The sequence below is a fragment of the Festucalex cinctus genome, chromosome 5, assembly GCF_051991245.1.
Source record: "Festucalex cinctus isolate MCC-2025b chromosome 5, RoL_Fcin_1.0, whole genome shotgun sequence".
NCBI classification, from domain to species: Eukaryota; Metazoa; Chordata; class Actinopteri; order Syngnathiformes; family Syngnathidae; genus Festucalex; species Festucalex cinctus.
Genome location: NC_135415.1, coordinates 25514074 through 25533315, shown reverse-complemented (window position 1 = coordinate 25533315; position 19242 = coordinate 25514074). Strand labels below are relative to the sequence as shown.

General features: G+C 39.9%; 3 protein-coding genes and 1 non-coding gene across 8 annotated transcripts; 3 read left to right on the top strand and 1 right to left on the bottom strand.

The window, feature by feature from the left end:
• Positions 1 to 799: 799 nt before the first annotated feature.
• LOC144018900 (junction-mediating and -regulatory protein-like) lies at positions 800 to 12436 on the bottom strand. The gene is made up of 10 exons (XM_077521555.1): positions 10971 to 12436; positions 9735 to 9908; positions 8564 to 8714; positions 8029 to 8198; positions 7798 to 7963; positions 6350 to 6519; positions 6060 to 6143; positions 5895 to 5987; positions 5310 to 5823; positions 800 to 4367 (listed from the first exon to the last, which is right to left on the bottom strand). Exons 1-10 carry the CDS (start codon positions 11772 to 11774, stop codon positions 4057 to 4059), a joined length of 2637 nt encoding a protein of 878 aa, XP_077377681.1. The 5' UTR covers positions 11775 to 12436; the 3' UTR covers positions 800 to 4056.
• Positions 9222 to 9293, top strand: trnaq-cug (transfer RNA glutamine (anticodon CUG)). The gene has a single exon. It is a non-coding gene; the product is annotated as a tRNA-Gln (tRNA).
• cenph (centromere protein H) lies at positions 11315 to 14869 on the top strand. Of its 4 annotated transcripts, none has more exons than XM_077521562.1 (10): positions 11315 to 11831; positions 13079 to 13181; positions 13253 to 13308; positions 13376 to 13421; positions 13490 to 13558; positions 13968 to 14024; positions 14095 to 14158; positions 14293 to 14344; positions 14425 to 14585; positions 14689 to 14869. In XM_077521562.1, exons 2-10 carry the CDS (start codon positions 13087 to 13089, stop codon positions 14779 to 14781), a joined length of 693 nt encoding a protein of 230 aa, XP_077377688.1. In that variant the 5' UTR covers positions 11315 to 11831; positions 13079 to 13086; the 3' UTR covers positions 14782 to 14869. The 4 variants fall into 4 exon arrangements, with proteins under 4 accessions (XP_077377688.1, XP_077377687.1, XP_077377686.1 ...); XM_077521561.1 differs by lacking the exon at positions 11315 to 11831 and adding an exon at positions 12452 to 12854; XM_077521560.1 differs by lacking the exon at positions 11315 to 11831 and adding an exon at positions 12453 to 12950.
• Positions 14870 to 14890: 21 nt separating this feature from the next.
• On the top strand, positions 14891 to 19143 carry dimt1l (DIM1 dimethyladenosine transferase 1-like (S. cerevisiae)). Of its 2 annotated transcripts, none has more exons than XM_077521556.1 (12): positions 14891 to 15103; positions 16350 to 16423; positions 16497 to 16583; positions 16659 to 16720; positions 16800 to 16893; positions 16979 to 17028; positions 17118 to 17241; positions 17320 to 17412; positions 17694 to 17761; positions 18587 to 18650; positions 18719 to 18825; positions 18904 to 19143. In XM_077521556.1, exons 1-12 carry the CDS (start codon positions 15046 to 15048, stop codon positions 18944 to 18946), a joined length of 924 nt encoding a protein of 307 aa, XP_077377682.1. In that variant the 5' UTR covers positions 14891 to 15045; the 3' UTR covers positions 18947 to 19143. The 2 variants fall into 2 exon arrangements, with proteins under 2 accessions (XP_077377682.1, XP_077377683.1); XM_077521557.1 differs by having other exon boundaries at positions 14894 to 15103; positions 17697 to 17761.
• The last annotated feature ends 99 nt before the right edge of the window (positions 19144 to 19242 follow it).

Here is a 19242-nt window from a genome sequence, read left to right as displayed (position 1 = left end):
TTGTTGTGTATTAACCCATGGAAAAGAGTTACTGTAGAGTTGACTTTGTAAGCAAACAATGGCAACCTCTTGTCTATATTGATACTGAAAATACATTAACAGTGCAATACTCTTATATATACAGCATACCATGTTGATTATTATTAATCCACGGCTTCTACTGGAAATCTTTGCCTTTGACTTTCAAGGTCTTCAAATTTTTTTTAATCACACAAGATGCTGCAACTTCTACAGTCCTAACTCACATTATTAATTGAGCACCTTGTTTCCACTGTGTAAACACAATTTTTAATGTACATCGATTTGACTTTCACATCATAATTCTCTACTTAAACTAGCTAGTTGCACAGGTTAATACACTGGAATAAGGCCCATGTACCGGAACGTTAACCAAATGTTGACTTTTGAGGTGGAACACCTTACTTATAAAACATGCTTAATTGCTGACGAATGCCTTTGTACAGTGGATATATAAGAAGCTTTTTCGTTTTATTGTTTTGTAATGTATGGTATTTAATGTAGGTAACATTATTGTATTTAGAGGTATGAGAAGACTGGCAATATTTTTGACTATTTAAAGTAATTTTGAACTCATGATATTAAAGATGTACCTCAGGATACTGGTGTTTGTAGACTGCTAAGACCTGTTCCGACATTGAACGAAAATGGTGATGATTTTGAACCAAGTGAAGAATGCACCTCTGTGGGATGATTTTGAATGATTTGTATTCTAAAACACAAACTGAAGAACCCAAAACAAGAATCAGTAAAAAAAAAAAAAAAAGGCTTTCTGAACGTATTTGCATTGCAAGATTTTATTTAAATGCAAGTCCAGGTTGTAAAAACAAACAAAATCGGGGCAACATGTCAAAGCATTTAAATGTTGCTGTGTGAGGTGTTTATTCATTTTCAAGTGCCTTTCTTTATTGTGGTATAACACATCTCAGGCCACACGAGTCAACAAAAAAAATGTTCACATTTAGCTGAAAATAGCGAAGAAAAAAAAAAAGAGACAAATGTGAATCAATGACATGCAAAGCAAATACAGTCAGGTGACGTTACATTAAAGATTGTTAGGAAAGAGTGTATGTAATCTGGATCACAGTGATTGCACAGGTTGGTTTCTATTCAGTGGCAATGGAATTGGTGAGCCTGCTCGGCTTTATGTGACATGAAGGTATGGAATGTGCTTGTACATTAGGGTTAAGATTCCGTAAGCAGTTTATCCTCATGCATTAGATATTGTGCTGACAATGACAGACAAGCCATTCTGACTTGTAAACCTTTGTTAGGACTTTAGAATGAGAAAAGTACATTAGTGATCCGTGCATGAGCAACAAGCTCTCATGAGGAATATTGAGAGGACATGCTGTAGTCACTTTACTCAGTAGCCACATTTTTAGCAATAGCTCAATTCATCCATTCAGTGCCATTAACGGCTATATACGTCAAATATCTATTTTCTATTCTGGCAGTGAATAAGCTAAGTGTTCCACAATGAGTGATTTGAAACTCATTCAATTTACTGCAGACATAAATTAAGTCAACATATTAAAAGCAAAATAACTTTAGGTGAGTTCTGGATCTGGAGGTGAGAATGTTAAAACAACAATAATAAGTCAAATAGTTGCATAAGGTGGCCACTAACAATTCTTAGCATGTGGGTAGCATGTGAGTGAGTAACTGACTTCCAACTGAGCGTGACTGCCTACTCAAGTGTGTGTGTGTGGAGAAAGAAGCAAGGGTGAATAAATAGAAGTCACCAGTGAGTGATGGAGAGCCTCCCACATTCTATACAAAGCTCGGGAATCTCCTGCTCTTTGCAAAGCCTTCACATGACACGTTTTGCTCTTTCCATCACCCGCGAAGTGATGCTCTCTATGGCTGCAGTTAAGCAGATGGTCATCCTTGCTGGATGAGGAACATGGGGGCGAGGAAGCCATAAGAGGACAGGAGGGGGATGAATCTGGCGTGACATACTAAAGGATTTACTGCTCATGTGCAATGTCACATTAGACAAGCAGCATGTCTCGCTTGTATTGCCTGCACAACATCACGTATGTGACACCCACCTTTAGCACCCGCCCCTTACAAAAAAAAATTGTAACGATAGTGACAAAGGTAATGTTTCATGGTAATGGTTGGTCATGTGATCTCATTTTCAATCAGACGGATTTGTATTCTTATAATCCATATTACCCCAATTTACAGACTGTGTCCATAAACGTTTTTGTTACAGTGTCAAGACAGAATTCTGCTGGAATTTCATATTAAGGGTCAGTGCAGTGGGTTCATAAAACATGTGTATATGTGGCTACAAACTACAATTGAATGACTATACATAAATATGGCATCATTACAGTGTGACAGTATACAGTACAATAATTGTAAGCAGCGTGGAAAATTTGAATTAAAAAAATGAATAGGGTGACCTATATTTGGTGATATTTAGTACGGCCCACCCCGCCTTTTGTGTTGTCACTATGTGTGTAATAGTGGTGCAACGGATCACAAAACTCAAGGTTCGGATCACAAATTTGAGTCACGGATCGTACCGTTTCTCGGATCAAGAAGAACAAAAAAAAAAAAAAAAAAAAAAAAAAAAAAAAAAAAAAAAAAAGATAAATAGTACTTCGTCTTCATTTATTTTGTAAAGCGTTTTTTCCATAAAAGAAAAATCAATTCAAGATGTCTAATGTAGCTGTGTTGGATTTGGTGTCTTCATTTATTTTGTAAAACGCCTTTTCCCCATTAAATTACAAAAAAACAACAACAACAACAACAACAAAAAACCCTAAACTAACAAACAATTCAAAATGTCTAATATAGCCGTTTAGGATTTAGGAACATAACTAAGTGCAACGTGAGGCAGAGACATTCTTATTTTTACATGGTTCAGGTGTAAAATAAGGTATTAATGACTTAAAGGTGTGTTCCTATAATCTAAACAGCTGAGGTTGACATTTTGAGTTGAATGTTTTTCTTTCTTAATGGGCAAAAGTGTTTTATAAAATAAATGAAGACAAAGTTGTATTACTTTCTTTTCTTTTTAAATAATGAAAAGACCTCAACGTGCAATCTAAAGCACATTCCCTTCCTTTAAACATGCAGAGTGAATAAATTTACAAAGTATCCTTGGTCAAGAATATCGAAAAATAATTACTTACCAGCCCGGCTGGTCCAACCGGCAGCCAGACACTTGTTGGTCATGCTAATAGGTAGCCGCTAGCAACTTGCGTCGGAGACTTCTCCCATATCATACAATGACGGCGTAATTAATTAGCGATTTCTCAGCGTCCGAAATAAAATTAGCGATTGAACATGAGTTCGGGATAGTGTTGGGTTGATGTTGGTCGCAACTACAATGTCAATCAACTATGATAAATAAACGTCTAGAAGGAAAGTCAAATTAGCCATCACGGTACATCATGGGCGAACTTCAAAGTAAAAGTGTACTAAGGCTAATTGCATTGCCGTCAATGTACTACTGCATTTGGTAAACTTTATTTTGAAGTTGGGCTTGGCGTGTTAAATTGAGTATGCTTCAGCTTTCTTAACATGTCAGAACGCGCACTTTGTTTTCTTTTTCGTTTGTTTGTTTGTTTTCCCCCAGCAACCAACGCGCGGATGGGGCGTGATCCGAACCGACCACGGATCAATGATCCGTTGCACCACTATTGTGTAGTCAGGTGTAATGTCCATCCATCCATCCATTTTCTTGACTGCTTATTCCTCACAAGGGTCGCGGGGGGTTGGGGGGTGCTGGAGCCTATCTCAGCTTGCTCTGGGCAGTAGGCGGGGTACACCCTGGACTGTTTGCCAGCCAATCGCAGCAGGTGTGATGTAATACAAGTAAAGGCTTGGCCCTTTAGAGGTACAATGTTACTAGATGGTACCCTCAAAGTGCGCTTTTGGGAACATGCTTGCACCTTTTTGCACCTTGAAAGGGTACAAAGTCAAATAATTATCCCAATATGGTACAGCAGAGTAGAATGTACCATGAGGGATGGAAATGCACTCCTATTTGTGACTGTGTATTGTCATTCGTCTCAAACTCTAGCTTTCCCAGTCCGGCCCACCCAAGCCGTCGTCCTCAGAGTCCGACTCCGGCGAGGCCTCCTTGATTCGTCGAAGCGCCTCATAGATGCTCCTGGTCAGGGGGTCTCTGGGGGCAACAATCTCCTCCTGGCCTTTCCTTTCTTGAGGGGGGACCTGCCTCAGTTTCACCCCCTTGCGGATCTGAGCTAAGATGCTGCTGGAGTCGTCGTCGCTTTGGGCAGCGGGAAGGATGGCCCGCTGGTCGACCTTCTTCAGGTGGAAACTGCCTCTCTTCAGAGAGGCCAGAACTTCGTCCATGGGGGAGCTCCCTGCGTAGAAGAAGACAGGAAGTGACGGTCAATACATTCAGTGCCAAGGGCGAGTTATGTCGTTTCGTTTGTCAGTTTTTTGTTTGTTTTTGTTGTTGTTGTTTTTTTGTTTTTGTTTTTTTGGGGGGGGGGGGGGGGGGGGTGATACGGGTCTGATGCTCCACTTTGGACTGCAAGCACTTGAAGTAATCAGCCAAACTGCCAGCAGAGGGTTGCGGTGAACCCCTTTTAGATTGTTATAAAAAAAAATCACGGGGACAAAAAAAGTCAGAAAATGTATTTAAAATATATATATATATATATATATATATATATGTGTGTGTGTGTGTGTGTGTGTGTGTGTGTGTGTGTGTATTAATCAAAAAGTAGCTACAAAATGTCCAAAAACAAAAACAAAAGAAAAAAAAATCCTGAAAAATGCCATGAAATTCAGAAAACTAAAAGTCTGAAAAAGGCAGGAAAGAAAATGTTCAAAAAGTAACCATGAAAATGTCCAAAAATAATAGAAGAAATCACAAAAATTATGTCCAAAAAAATGGCCAAAAGTGTAAAAAATTGATAGCAAAAAATGTCAAAACATATCCATATGTCCAAAAAAGGAAGAAGAAAGACAGAAAATCACCCTAATATGTCCATAAAATTAGAAATTTGGCAGAAGTAAAAAAAAAACGAAAATCAAAGCATAAAAAAATTACACACACAAAAAATAAAAATCCAAAAATGGAAGATGAAAGGTAGAAATTAATGAATCTCAAAGTATTTGTTATGACGCAGCTATAGCTCTCAGGCCATCAGTACTAACACTGTTTCGTTTACAGAAGACAAATTTTATTTATTTGTTTGGCCCAAAATGTCTCATTTGACAGTAAATCTTGCTGACCCCTGGACTAGTGCAAATGGCTGGTTGATAAGAAACCAGAACACCAAATATGGTCGCAGTACCTCGTCTGTTGTGGCCCTCAAAGCCCGGAGTCTTCCTCAGCTTTTTGCGGGCGCTCACCAGCTGGCTGCTGTCAAAAAAGCGAGGATGGAAGGGGCTAAGCGGGGAATGAGGGCGCTCCTCGGCCTTCTGCGCTTGTCTGCCCGGGCTCCCGGAGGGGGACACCTGTTCTCGTATTGGCAGGAGAGGCAGAGGCGGGGGCGGAGGCGGGGGTGAGGCCGGGGAGGACGCCAGCAGTGACGACAGGGAGCAAGGAGAGCAGAAGGAGTCGGCGGGATTGGGCGCGGGCAGCGGAGGAAGCGACTGCGCTGCCGGGCCTGTGACGGGCTGGGTGGTGAGCGTGGAGCTGGGGTCCGTCTGCACGCTGGTGCTGAGGCGCAGCGGCCGCCGGGCGACGCCGGAACGCTCCTCCCTTTCGTCCTCGCCATCCGTTTGCATCATCCGGCCGCGCTCTCGTCTTCTAGTGTGGGCTGCGCGCAAACGCGCGGACTTGAGGATGACTTGACCCGGGTAGCGCTGGACATGCACACACATGGAGATTAGCTGCGAATTGGAGGGAGAACTCCAGCTCTCGGCGTCAAGAGTACCTGCTTGAAAGTGCGAAGTCGATCAAGCGTCCTCTGTCTTTCCTGACGGACTCTGCTATTCTTTCTCTCATCTTCCTCTTCATCGTACATCGGCTGTAAAATTCAATTCAAATACACAGATGCATGTCATTTAACGAGGTGGTTTAAAGAAAAAGAATCATCTACCTGTAAGATCTGCTGAGATAAGGAGTCTTTCTGTGCGCTTTGACGCATTAGTTTTTTCTTAATGTGGTTTGATACGCAGATCTCCTGCAAAACGAAGAGAGGAAACTTATTTAGCAGGTACATTTTACCCAAAATCTCTATAAATATAATCAGTCAGAATCCAGTAAAATAGCCGTGAGCAAACGGGATTGCTTCTGTGAAAATGGCTGGGAGTGAATGAGTTGTTGTTAACATCTTTTGAGACTTTTTACAGGATACACTTAGTTTGTTTGTGACACGGGCATACACACCCTCTTGCTCTTCAGGTAGGAGCGCTTGGCAATGATGCGTCCCCTTCGCGCTTCCAGTTGTCGCGTGCTGACTTGAAGCCGGTGCAGGTCTTCCTTCTCAGCAGTGTCTTCCTCTGTTATATCATCAGCGCTTTCAAAAGTGTCGTAGTACACCACCTCGTTTTGATGCTCTGCAAACACGTACACAAACGCCACACTGGAGGGTTGTTTTTATTTTTGGTTTACAGTATTTGTTTAATTTATTTCATAACAATTCAAGTAAAAAAGAAGCATATATGTTGAACATGAAAATGCAAATTTCACATTTTTAGAGGAAACTATTCACATTTTATATTGCTTTGTAGCATTTCTATTTGAATAAATGCAAAAGTCTTTTAAATTACCTTTCACAGTTATTTAATGTTATTGATTTAATGATCTTTTTTTTTAATAATACTAACTGACCTTGACTCTTTTGTTTCTGTGTTGATGTTGTTCCATAACTTTACACCTTTCACTACTATAGTCATTTTCATCACTTTAGTTCTAAATCTTGGTATTTTAAAGACTTCTTTTGCTTTTAAACTGTAGTTGCGTAACATTTTTTCAAAGACCTTTGGAATATTTGTACATTTGATACATAATCAACTAAATCGTGGGATCTCAGTATCTTATATTTTATAAAGAATGATTTATAAATTAGTGCTGTCAAAGTTAAAGCATTAACTAATTAATTAAACACAAAATAATTATCGCATTAATTGTGTATTAACGCAGATTAATCTCACTATTAATTTGGACTGCATATGATCCTTTAGCAGACAGCAGATGGTTACGTTAAAGGTTGTGTTTGAACATTACTACATGCATTAAAACATTTAATAAATGTTTGCGTATGACATTCAGAATATTTGTTCATGTGAAACTATTGGGGTCATTTTTTTCCCCAATTTCAATTATGCAAGAAAATAACTGATTAGGAAAAGATGAGGATGAGCATGTGCAGTGGCGATTTTTTTTTAAAATACGTCCTCATGACAATAAATGTCGAAAAAATTAACACATAACAGGTGCTCTTTAGATTTGGTGGGCAAAAAATGTTGATAAAAAAAAAAGCCTTTTTTGATGAAGCGATTAATCTTGATAATCAAAATTCTAAGATGTGATTAATCTGATTAAAAAATGTAAGCGTTTGACAGATCTATTATAAATATATTAATAAAATATATGATAAATATATCATCAAATATAATATTTATAAATATATAAATAATTATGACTTACTAATGATTTTAAAAGCTCTTTTCTGCAAAACAAGTATAGGTTGCGTGTACGGTTTTTTTTTTTTTTTTTTTTTTTTTTTTTTTCCACATTGATTCCCAGGTGTCTACACAGTTGGGCAAGTATGAAACAATAATGACTTACTTCCATCCTGAAGATCCGAGCAACCTGTTTGAATGAAGTCATACCTGCCATCTGTCTTCGAACGCTGTCTAGCTGAGCGGTGAGAAGCAACTCCTCACACTGAAGGATCTCAGCCTGGATGTCGTACAGTTGGAGCTGTAGCTCATAGTACTGCGACTCCATGTGGTCCAAAAGGATCATCGCATCCTCGCTGCTACACAAGCTCTGCATCTGATTGGAGGAGCTTATATTCACGTATGTCGAAATGTTATGGACATGTTTGTCCCTTTGCATACCTCCTCTCGTAGGGTGTGCTTCCTCTGCTCCAGGCTGATCTCTCGTGCTCTCTGCAGCTGCAAGGTTTCCTTGGCGACAGAGTAGCGGATTCTCTCCATGCGCTCCACCGCTGCTGTCCATGAGGCCTTACCGAACTTGCGCTGGTCCAACTTCATACGCTCATATACTCCTGTAAACATATAAACACACACATAAAGAAAAAAATGGTCAAAGTGATTGTAAGCGACCAACATGACCAAATAACAAGATTGAGTTAACTGGATAAAATTGGCGAGATAAACAGTAGGCTAAGCATGAGAGTGAGACATCTAGTGGTCATTTTAGGGAAGTTTACTCCATTGAGAATGTTATTATGGCAGCATGTTTAGATAGATAGATAGATAGATAGATAGATAGATAGATAGATAGATAGATAGATAGATAGATAGATAGATAGATAGATAGATAGATAGATAGATAGATAGATAGATAGATAGATAGATAGATAGATAGATAGATAGATAGATAGATAGATAGATAGATAGATAGATATACCTTTCTGTGCTTTCGCAGTTGTCTCAAAGTATTTTACAGTGAATTCCTGGATGATAAGGACAGCTTCTTGAGCTTTCGTCTGCCAATCAGAATCCTCCTGCTGGAGAGCATAAATGCGCCTCGGGCCCAGGTAGTCATTCTCCATGGAGATCTGGTGAGAGAGGGTTATTAAGCTTGATAGGTTATCCGTTCACCAAGAAACCACAACAGCACTAGAAGTACGGTAGTTATTTTCTCAAGGGAAAGTGGCAGTGTAATGAAAATAAATACATTTTTATAGGATTACGGTAACTGCACGGTAATGCACCAAAAGTATTTGCCAACTGACAAGAGAGTCAACATGAAAAGGTCTTTTGTGACTCACAGGCTAAAAAAAATAATATATGTAATAATAATAATATACTTGCCAATTTTTTTCCATTCAAATGTGCCATGTTTGTTAACAACACTTCTCTATGTGCTTTGTCAAATGTACATTTTTTTCCACTCTACATGGCCTTTAAATGAATTATGAATGATATAGTTTAAAGTCCAGAGAGTAGTCTGCTTTTTTGCCTGAAGACAGCTGGGAAAGGCATCTTATTCCCACAATCCTCAACAGAATGGATCTTCAAATGAGAGTACATGAAATACTGCAAACCAGCATGTACAAACAGGTGGTTCCATGGTGTAATGGTTAGCACTCTGGACTCTGAATCCAGCGATCCGAGTTCAAATCTCGGTGGGACCTTTGAGTTTTATTTTTGCTCATTTCCATTTTTTTTTTTTAAGACATTGACTTCTTCAATTAAAATGAATTGAATCTGCGAGGTAATCCTATATCAGCACACAAACCTTAATTTATTTATGTGTCTCTGAGGCGGCAGGTAATTGGAGATCCACTGAACGTCACCCACTGCCCACTTCTACGTTCAAGTGCTCTTTAAAGACATTATTAGGTACGCTTGCACAATATAATCACATACAAGTGCTTGAGCAAAACGTTTTCTTGCTCAGTGGTGGGGGTTGTAAAGTAGATAGGGGCATTAACAATCAATTCATTCATTGCTAACAATTCTGCTGACAGTGTGGGTGGGTTGAATGTTGATCGTTAATAATAATGAAAATAATAATGTAATAAAGGGCTTTTTCTTTTTTTCTTCAAGCACTTGAGCACTGGTGTAAGTGTTACCTTGATCTGTTGCCTCCGCAGCATGGCGAGCTCCCTCATGTCTCGGAATGGCTGCAGCAGGTACTGGTACAGTTGGGTGGAGGCCTCCAGCAAGCATCCGTAGGCCTGGTCCTCCTCCTCATAAAGCTCCAACAAGTCAACCATGCTGTCCATGCTCCTGTGTTTGTCCAGAAGCTGCAGGAAATGGGATCAAAAATATGCACGTTTCTACGGGGTTTTATAGCATGTCTTTCAAATCTGAAAGTCACAAGCTATCATAACATTAAATCATACAAAGAGCATAGTGAAGAAAAAAAAACTGTATTATTCAATCAATAGAAACGCACACTCCACTGGCTAAAGGAAGGATGCTTTGCGTAACTGTAAATACTGCCAGCAGAACAAAGCGCAACCACTCAGTGCTGAATGTGATCTACTGCTGGGAGTAAGATCAATAGTCACACTTTTGTTGCCAGACTGAACAGGCTAAATGAAGCCCTGAAATAAGTCAACCCTCATAGAGGATCGATAGGACAGTGTGTGTGCATGTGTGCATTGTGATGTGTCTTCTTGTGGCCTCATTTTACTGCCACAATTTGGACAGAAAGCAGACACAGAAGGGGCAAAAAAATATTTAGTGACATTATGCTTTTCTTGTTGAAGTTACAGCTGTGTGGAGCATATCTTCTTCTTTTCTTGCAAAATCAGTCAAAATCCAGTAAAACAGCCGGGAGCGAAGAGGGTTATTCAGTGAAAATGGCTGGGAGTGAATGAGTTAAAAAGGTGTCAATATTTGAATTAATAATGCCCATCCATCCATTTCCTGAACCAGTGACAAGTAAATATGATTTTAAAAATCAATCCCCCAAAAATGTTTTTGAAAATAATATGTTCTATACAGCTTCACTTGTCTAAACATTTTACTCTGTTGAATACTGAGTTAGTGTACGCAGCGAATCACGGTGTGATTGGTTGTTATCTGAGACCTGAGCAACTGTGATGTCATTTTCACTCGACAGTAAGTGGCCGCCGCAAAACTGTTGGATTTTGCTGCTTAACTCATATTTCACTAACACAATATTAATTAGAATACTGTATTGAGACTAGTAGCATAAAATACTGTTGTCAAGGAAGTTTTTTGGGTTGACTTCCACTTAAGATCACCAATTTTGGACATTCTCTTTCTCTTACCTTCTGAATCATCATCGGTGCGCCAACTTGCCCAGGGAAAGTAATAGAGTGAAAAGAAGCTCTCACCTCTTGCAGGTGTTTACTTTCCCGGAGAAGCGCCTCTTCATATCCACACTGCCTCAGCTCGCTCAGGCTCTCGTAGTACTCGTCTGGGTCATCATTTTCCGTGAACAGAACCTGCGAGAGGATCTTCCAGCCGCATATATCAAGCGCATGGCCGAGGTAGAGCTGCAACTTGGAACACAGCTCATCCATTTCAGTCTCGGGGACCTCAGCCGGTCCAAACAGCACCGTCCACATCCCGCTCGGTTCTTCCGGAAAGACGGGGAGGCAGGGCTCCAGTTCCGAGTGGACCGAGCACAGCTGCTGATGGACAGCCCGGAGGTCCTGGAAGGAAAATAGGCCTGCCCAGCTGCAGTCCTCCCGGCTCAGAACATCCTCCAGGTCCAAAGTGTCCACAGGGGGCAGCTGCTCCTCTTGCTGCGATTCTGCATCACAACTGACGTGAGATGACACATAGTTGACCACAGTTTTGATTTTAACAGGGCTTAGTTTGGAACCTGGGATCTTGCTTTTAAGGCCTTTTACCGCAGCCTCCCTGGCTCCTGAGCCGGGGCTCCTGGACACTTTGTCCCCGGCGGGACTTCCGGGACATCTTGTTTTGTCTCCATCCTCCGACGGAGGGTCTCTGCTGCTGGCGCCAAAGCTTCTCCTCTGCACCGTCCTGTTATGACACGTTATGGCAAATTTGCCTTCCACTTCGTTCCAGGCTACGATAAAGACAAATTTGTGCTTCTCCTTCTCCTCGAACGCATTTGGGCGAACGGCAACCCATCCCGACTCGAAATTATCCTCCATTGTGAATGACATCTCTGCAAAGTGATGATACTACGCCGCTATGCGCATGAAGGCATCACCGCGGCTCAGGTGGCGTTAAAAACATTTACCGACAGCTGACTAGCTCGTCCGACTATCCTTCGCTTCGGCGGGTGTTATGGGAATAGTGCGGTGTCATTTCCATCCACTTGGATGTCAGGCAGCCAGTGTCTGTTAGCTTCATCATTAGCATAGCGCTGAAGAATGTCGCGCAAGTGCGCACTGTTAAATCACCGCGGAACGCCTTTAACGCAGTATTTCTCATCCTTACCACCGTAAACTGATGCAAACATGCCCCCCATACACCCTTAAAACGCGAATGAAAAAAAACAAACAGTCGTCAGTCCCGCAGTCTTCTGTGAGGTTTGCGTTTCCTTCGAGGCAATAACGTTGACATGTTTACCTTTTCATGTCAGCTCAGCTGACCACAGGACCATAAATGATGATGCCTTCAAAGACTGCGGGAAAAGTGGGAAATAAGGCAAGTGGCAAATGCGTCAAGATATTTTTTTCCCCACATAATGAGGGGTTGCAACTTGCAATTATTACTATTGAATAATTGTATTGGCGAAACCGTTTATTCACCGTGCCACTACATAATTTAGCAGTTTACAAACACAAGGGGGTGGGTGGTGGTGGTGGATAGGGAAATAAAAAAAAAAATGCCTACGGCAAGTAGCACGAACCACGGGATGCTATATTATGTCCGTGCAGGTAGGCGGTTTAAAGGCACAGTCCTCGTCTAGGTTATTTATTTTTATTTTTTGGACGTCTGCGTTGTGGGAACTTTAAGATTTATGTGTTGATTGGGATGCAGTTCGCATAATGGAACATAGATGGCTGTTTACACTTCGAAACACCAGGTGGCAGCAGCTTCCTTTAATGCCACTAACGCGCCATCGTTTGCGGTGATGACGCATATAGATGATGTCACTTCCGGGCGGGTCAATTCAATGAAGCTAACGTACGCTGATGTTTCTTTTGCTGAAAATAACGAAAATAGACTATAGCATAAAACGTGTGGTTAATTGTTTGGTTAGTTTGAGTTGGTTGCTGCGTCATTGGCCCTTGACAGTAAGATTTTTCAAGATTTGATCGTACTCCTTTACCAAGGTAACTTACATTGTACGAAGTGAATACTGAGCCGCGACCGTTTAATTGCATGTTGTGGTGAGTCTGTGGTCATTTTTGGTTTATTACTTTGTTTTGGAGGAAAATCAATATACTCATGCCTTGCCTTCCTACTTTTGGATCCTACATCCTGCCACATGCTGACATTTGAATTTGTTTCTGCCAAGCTGTAATAATGGAGCCATCTGACAATACGGCAAACGTCAACCATGAGGAGGACGTATACGATGGATGCAACGGCCAGTCAGACACCTCACCAGACATGCTAAAGTGCGCTACTGTCATGATCATAACAAGTATGCTATGTCATATTTTATTATTGCATTTATTGTCACTTTCAGAATACGAGAGCAGCTCCATAACCTGTGTTTTGAGATGGAAGTCCAACTTAACAGAGGTATAGTTAACTTCTATCCGTTTTTGACAAATTCTTGTCTTGAGAATAATCAACATTTCTCTTGCAGGCAAAAACCGGAGATCGTGCTCTGCGGCTCAAGCAGAGGGAGGATTGTAAGTATTTGATTGGTTATTAAACTGTTGTCGAATTGCTGACGCTTTTCAGATGTTTGTCTCTACAGGGGAGACAATGTCACTGAGCTGGAAAGAATCAAGGCACGGCTTTTTAACACCACATTGGCTTTGCACAGGTGAACCACTAGTTAAGTAATTGTCAAACATATTAGTCTTACAATATATTTGTTATTGTAGTGAGTGACATGGTGCAAGGTGGCTAGACTTTGCATTAATGAAAGGGCAGAATATGTGCAAAGTTCACAGATTTATTTAGGAACAAATTCACATATATGCAATGCATTTTATTTGAATCATTTATTTAAATAGTTTTATCCAATTCTGCATGAGAGTATACTCTGTCAACAGCAAGTGGCCACATGCACACCCCCTGAGATAATATTAATCAGAATGCCATGTTGACATTCGTGGGGACACACAACATATTTTCAAGAACATTTTTTGGGCTGACTTCCCCTTTAACACAAACAAATTAATTTGCAACTGTATTGTATTCGGTGATCACTGACTTGAGATGTGTTTTAGAATGCAGATGTGGCATGCCATTGCAGAAAAGCTGGAAGGAAATAATTCAGAGGCTGAGTAAGTTAGAAACAAAGTAGATTTATGTCAAAAATGTTGTCAACTTTGTTCACTATTGTGTTGTTTTCAGTGAACTGAAAGCCATCATTGATCGCTGCAAGATGCTTTGCTCTCTCAAAAAAAACATTCAGCAGGTAAACAACTTTCAGCCTATGTGCGTGTTTTTTCTTCTGAAGTATGATATGGTGCTCTCTGAATGGAAATAATTCTTTAGTCAAGCCTGGTTATTGATATGTTAAGTTTGCTCATTTCTCCTTTTACATGAAAGGAATCAAGGGATCTTCAAGATGAAATAACAAACCTCCAGAAAAAAAGGCTTGGTTAGTAAAATATGGTTTGCAACAAACATTTTCTTCACAAAACATGTTTACCGGTAATAAAATGTTTGCATTGTGTTTAGAGCTGAATCGTCTCATGCATAAGAAAATGAAAGAGATTCAAGACTTGAAGGTGAAGAAGGTGTACCCGGATACAGAAAAGTACAAAGCTGTCTTGGAGAAAGGCCGCAAAAACCTGGAAGAATTGAAAAAGATGGTTATCATGGGGCAGGATGTATTTAGGGTAAAAGAAAAATACTTGAGGACTAAATTTCAGAGAATTTATTTTATGTTTGCCTAAAGTGACAAACATTCTCTCCCCCCCTTTTGTGTGTGTGTATGTGTAGGGAGTTCTGTTGGCGTGCAACATAAACTGGATGGAGGATGAAAATCTGCGAGACATATGCATGACCCTGGAGGAACTTCCCATCTCCGAGTAAAGGAACCCATTTTTTGTTTGTGCAAATATGTATGACTTGCTGTTACGTTTTGAAGAATAAATATCTACTGTACATGGCTATTCTACAAGTTGTGATTGTCATTCCGAGTATGGCCACCAGAGCTCGCCTCGTGTCTCAAAGAATCCGTGTAGTAGTTGCGAGCGAAGAAGAGTGTGCGAGTGTCACACGTGTTTACCAAACACTGGGAAAGATCACTTCTTATATGTCCGTTTCTGCAGCATTACTGTTCACAAACTCGCCAAAATGCCGAAAGTGAAAGCGGAGAAGAAAAGCAGGCAGCATCAAGAGGTTAAAAACCAAGGTACCGTTCCTCACGAGAGACGCTAGCGTTAGCATGTTTTCAAAGTGCACGATCGTGGTCGCGCAAAATGCACCGTTTCAGTAAACTGTCATGTTGAAAGTATTATCTGGAGTCTATATTTACGTTGATTGTCGTAACAAATGAATTGGATAGTTTGCCGTGACTGGGAACACCCCACTTGGCGCTGTTTTGCCGTGAATCGCACCAGAACTACAACAATTCTGCGCCAGTAAACCTCATGGAATAATGATTGAAGTGGTCACCACGTAACTTCGCTGGCAAAACAAAATGAAAATTTCGTGAAAACATACAAAAGCGGATGAGGTGAGAGCTGACTCGTTCCTGCGATTGATAGTGCTAGTATGACAGTTGCCGGTCACGGCAAAAATATCCACTGCCATTAACAAAAGTGCATTTTCGTTTATTGTACAAAAATGATTGTAGCAAAGCTAAATTTCTCTGATGCAAAGAATTTAACTTAACACTTATCACTTCGTTTTAACAAAGTGCATCATTAATAGTCTTTTTAGCCAATAAATAATCTGACAACAAATGCAATGCAACTATAATAGACAGTTTAAAGAGTGGAAAACAGTGATTCTCAACCTTTTTTTTGTGACGCCCCCCCCTCCAGTCAAGTACCTACTAACCTGCGCAAAACAAAAAGCAACTTAAAAGCGAGTGCTGTGCCATCATTGTCTGATTTATTAAACTTTGGAACTCTATTTGTATTTATGTGGTCTCTTGAATTATTTGGAAAGTAAAATAAGTACATTATAAAGAAATATTTGTGCACATACAAATTATCGTCAACATAAAGTCAAATCTTTTTGGATCATAGTAAAGCTCTGTTCTCAAAAAGAAATATTATATATTTAAAAATAAGGTTTCAGGTGATTGACAGGTCAGGTGGCATGTGATAAGTTGGGTTGAACCATTCTGGTATGGGGGAGATGCATTTTTAGGACATTGAAATTGAATAGCCTACTGAATATCAAATTAATTTTAAGAAATTGTTTTTCTGAAATATTTACATATATGTTAAAAATATATTTTAAAATCTCACATACCCCCTGGAGTGCCTTTATGTACACCCATTTGAGAACCACTGGTCTAAGCTATACTATAAAAACACCAATAGCTTGCACATATTTTATCATCAGCCCCAAATGACATCAAATGAAAAACACATCAGTATTCTGAAACATTTGAAATTAAGAATAATGGCGAATCTCTTGTATTGCAGGTATTATGTTCAACACCGGAATCGGTCAGCACATCTTGAAGAACCCTCTTGTTGTTAACAGCATCATCGAGAAGGTTAGCCTGACTGCATTCGCGTGATGTGATTGTGGCACGTTTGCTGAATTTGAATGTGTCACGTCATTTTCAGGCCGCGCTCAGGCCAACAGATGTGGTTTTGGAGGTGGGACCTGGAACTGGTAACATGACGGTTAAACTACTAGAAAAAGCGAAGAAGGTATGAAAGGTTGATTTTCACATGAACTTCTTATTCTTAATATTACATTTAAATAAATAAATCTGCGTGTGTTAGGTGGTGGCGTGCGAGTTGGACTGCCGATTAGTTGCCGAACTGCAGAAACGAGTACAATGCACGTGAGTGGAGTCGTTAATTTGCCGCAAACCCTTCAAAAGTGAACGTGTGGCGTAATGAGCACCTCATGTCTGCCAACAGACCCATGCAGAACAAACTTCAGATATTAGTCGGAGATGTTTTAAAAACAGACCTGCCGTTCTTTGACGTGTGCGTGGCCAATTTACCATACCAGGTAAACTCTTTTTTTTTTTTTTTCACATTGTGCACAACTTTAAATGAGAGTGCGTATACTTAATGTCTCGTTTTGAATTCCGCAGATTTCATCGCCCTTTGTCTTCAAATTGTTGCTACATCGACCTTTCTTCAGGTATTGAAGCTTTTTTATTATTATTATTATTATTATTATTTAGTAGTTTGTAGCTCACATGTGTACGTGTGTGTGCTCGTCTCTTTCAGGTGTGCTGTGTTAATGTTCCAAAGAGAGTTCGCCATGCGTCTGGTGGCCCCGCCCGGAGACAAACTCTACTGCAGGCTTTCTATCAACACTCAGCTACTGGCTCGTGTGGACCATCTCATGAAAGTATGTGCACTTTTAGTTAATTTGATGAAGAAACTCGGAAGATGTTGATTTTAAAAAGATTGATTTCATTTTTCTCAGGTAGGGAAGAATAACTTCCGTCCTCCTCCTAAAGTTGAGTCCAGTGTTGTGAGGATAGAGCCCAAAAATCCTCCTCCTCCAGTTAACTTCCAGGTGCAGTTTTGTTGAATTTGGAAATCGAAACAAAAGCAGCGGTTCTTAACCTATATGCTTTTCTGAATTCAAGTTCAAGAGAGGCAGATTCGATGGAAAGGCTCCTCTCACCAGTAAACCTGATAGCTTTTTGTCTTGAATTTGAAAAGGAGGGGAAAAAAAAAAATCAGTTTATTTTTCAATCAAGAAGGATTCGTTGGGGTTCAGTACCTCCAACAAGGTTAAGAACCACTGCTCTAAAGATAAGGTGGACCTCTTAACATCAGCTCTGTTCTGTTCAGCAGGAGTGGGATGGCTTGGTCCGAATAGCCTTCGTAAGAAAGAACAAAACCCTCAGCGCTGCGTTCAAGTGAGTAAAAAGTGCTCATGATTGAGGGAAGTTTTATAAATAAAAAAAATGGGAGCAAAAAGTGTTTCATCCATACGGAAGCGTATTGCATTCTTTTTTTCTTTTTCTTTTTTTATTTATTTATTTATTTTTCTGAATATTGTGTTTACTGATTTTTTTTTTCCGTGTCATTAAAAAATACTCTGAAAACTGGGGTCGGTGAAGGGGGGGCTAATATTCAGAAAAATTACTCAGAAAACAGAAAAAAAAATATTCAGAAAAACGGGAGGGGTATTAATAAAAAAAAAAAAAAAAAAAACCCTCCAAAAACAGGAGCTGGTTCTGTTTTTTGGAGTATTTTTTTTATTTATTAACCTTTGAAATCCAAGTGACTCGCTAGTGGCAGACACTTTCCCACATACCTCCAACGTACCATCAACTATATCACTTACTGGCTCAGTTAAGTATACAAACATGAATTGATCGGCATGATTTTAGTAAGCAAACAGTAAGTTTCTTTGGAAGTGTATTGCATGCAGTTAAGTGTTCACTTTTAGTGAGTCTGCAACAAGTCACTTGAAGTTCAGAGGTAGGAAAGAAAAAAAACTCTGAAAAACAAGCTGGTGCTGTTTTGACAATATTTCTGTTTTGTTTTTTTTAAGATATATATTTTTTTTACATGATAAAGAATGAAGTAAAACTGGGGGGAAAATGCAGTAAAACAGAATTTAAAAAAATAAAAATAAATAAAGCTCCCTAATATAATTAGAAAAACTGGATTTTTTTTTTTTTTCTCAAGACATCCACAATGGCTCAAGAGTTGTTTTGGTTTTCTGGCTTGTCCAGGTCGACCGCCGTGGAGCAGCTGCTGGAGAAGAACTACAGAATCCACTGCTCTGTACACAACGTGGTGAGTGCATCTGTGCCTTTTGTCACACGCCGACCGCAATGAGAACACTTCACGCTTCATCCTGACAGGAAGTGCCAGCAGATTTCAGCATCAGCAAGAAAATAGAAAGCATCTTGCAAGAGGCACAATTTAGTGAAAAGCGAGCCAGGTCCATGGACATTGATGACTTCATGGTGTAAGTTGGATACTCGGCTCAGAAAATAAAAGCGGTTTCACTTCATGAATGTATTTCTCATCCATTTCTATTCCTCAGATTGCTTCATGCCTTGAACGCGGCGGGGATCCACTTTTCTTAAAGGCATGCAGACATGAGGAGACGCCGCTGATTGGTGTTCAGCATTTGGAGACCTGGGAGAAATTTTATATTTAATTGTATATTTAAAAAAAAAAATACATGATACATGTCAAGACCTCATATTGAGATGATCTTACATGGACTTGGATATTATTTTGAGTGTCTTATATAATAAAAATCAATACCCCTTGTGACAAACAGGCTCACTAAAGTTGTATCCATTACAAATGGTCTATCCACAGTTGAATATATTAAAAATTACGCCAAACAAGCCTGTCAATCATGGAGGATGTTATT

Bases quoted from the DNA above. Each gene is read 5' to 3' on its own strand.
- LOC144018900 (XM_077521555.1), bottom strand. From the start codon at position 11,774: ATGTCATTCACAATGGAGGATAATTTCGAGTCGGGATGGGTTGCCGTT. The intron at 7,964-8,028 runs GTATGCAAAGGG...TCCTCCAATCAG, and splicing joins AGCACACCCTACGAGAGGAG to ATGCAGAGCTTGTGTAGCAG. The intron at 5,824-5,894 runs GTACTCTTGACG...GTGCATGTCCAG, and splicing joins GACTTCGCACTTTCAAGCAG to CGCTACCCGGGTCAAGTCAT.
- dimt1l (XM_077521556.1), top strand. From the start codon at position 15,046: ATGCCGAAAGTGAAAGCGGAGAAGAAAAGCAGGCAGCATCAAGAGGTT. The intron at 17,413-17,693 runs GTGCAGTTTTGT...TGTTCTGTTCAG, and splicing joins CTCCTCCAGTTAACTTCCAG to CAGGAGTGGGATGGCTTGGT. The intron at 17,762-18,586 runs GTGAGTAAAAAG...TGGCTTGTCCAG, and splicing joins ACCCTCAGCGCTGCGTTCAA to GTCGACCGCCGTGGAGCAGC.
- cenph (XM_077521562.1), top strand. From the start codon at position 13,087: ATGGAGCCATCTGACAATACGGCAAACGTCAACCATGAGGAGGACGTA. The intron at 13,182-13,252 runs GTGCGCTACTGT...TGTCACTTTCAG, and splicing joins ACCTCACCAGACATGCTAAA to AATACGAGAGCAGCTCCATA. The intron at 13,309-13,375 runs GTATAGTTAACT...TTTCTCTTGCAG, and splicing joins GGAAGTCCAACTTAACAGAG to GCAAAAACCGGAGATCGTGC.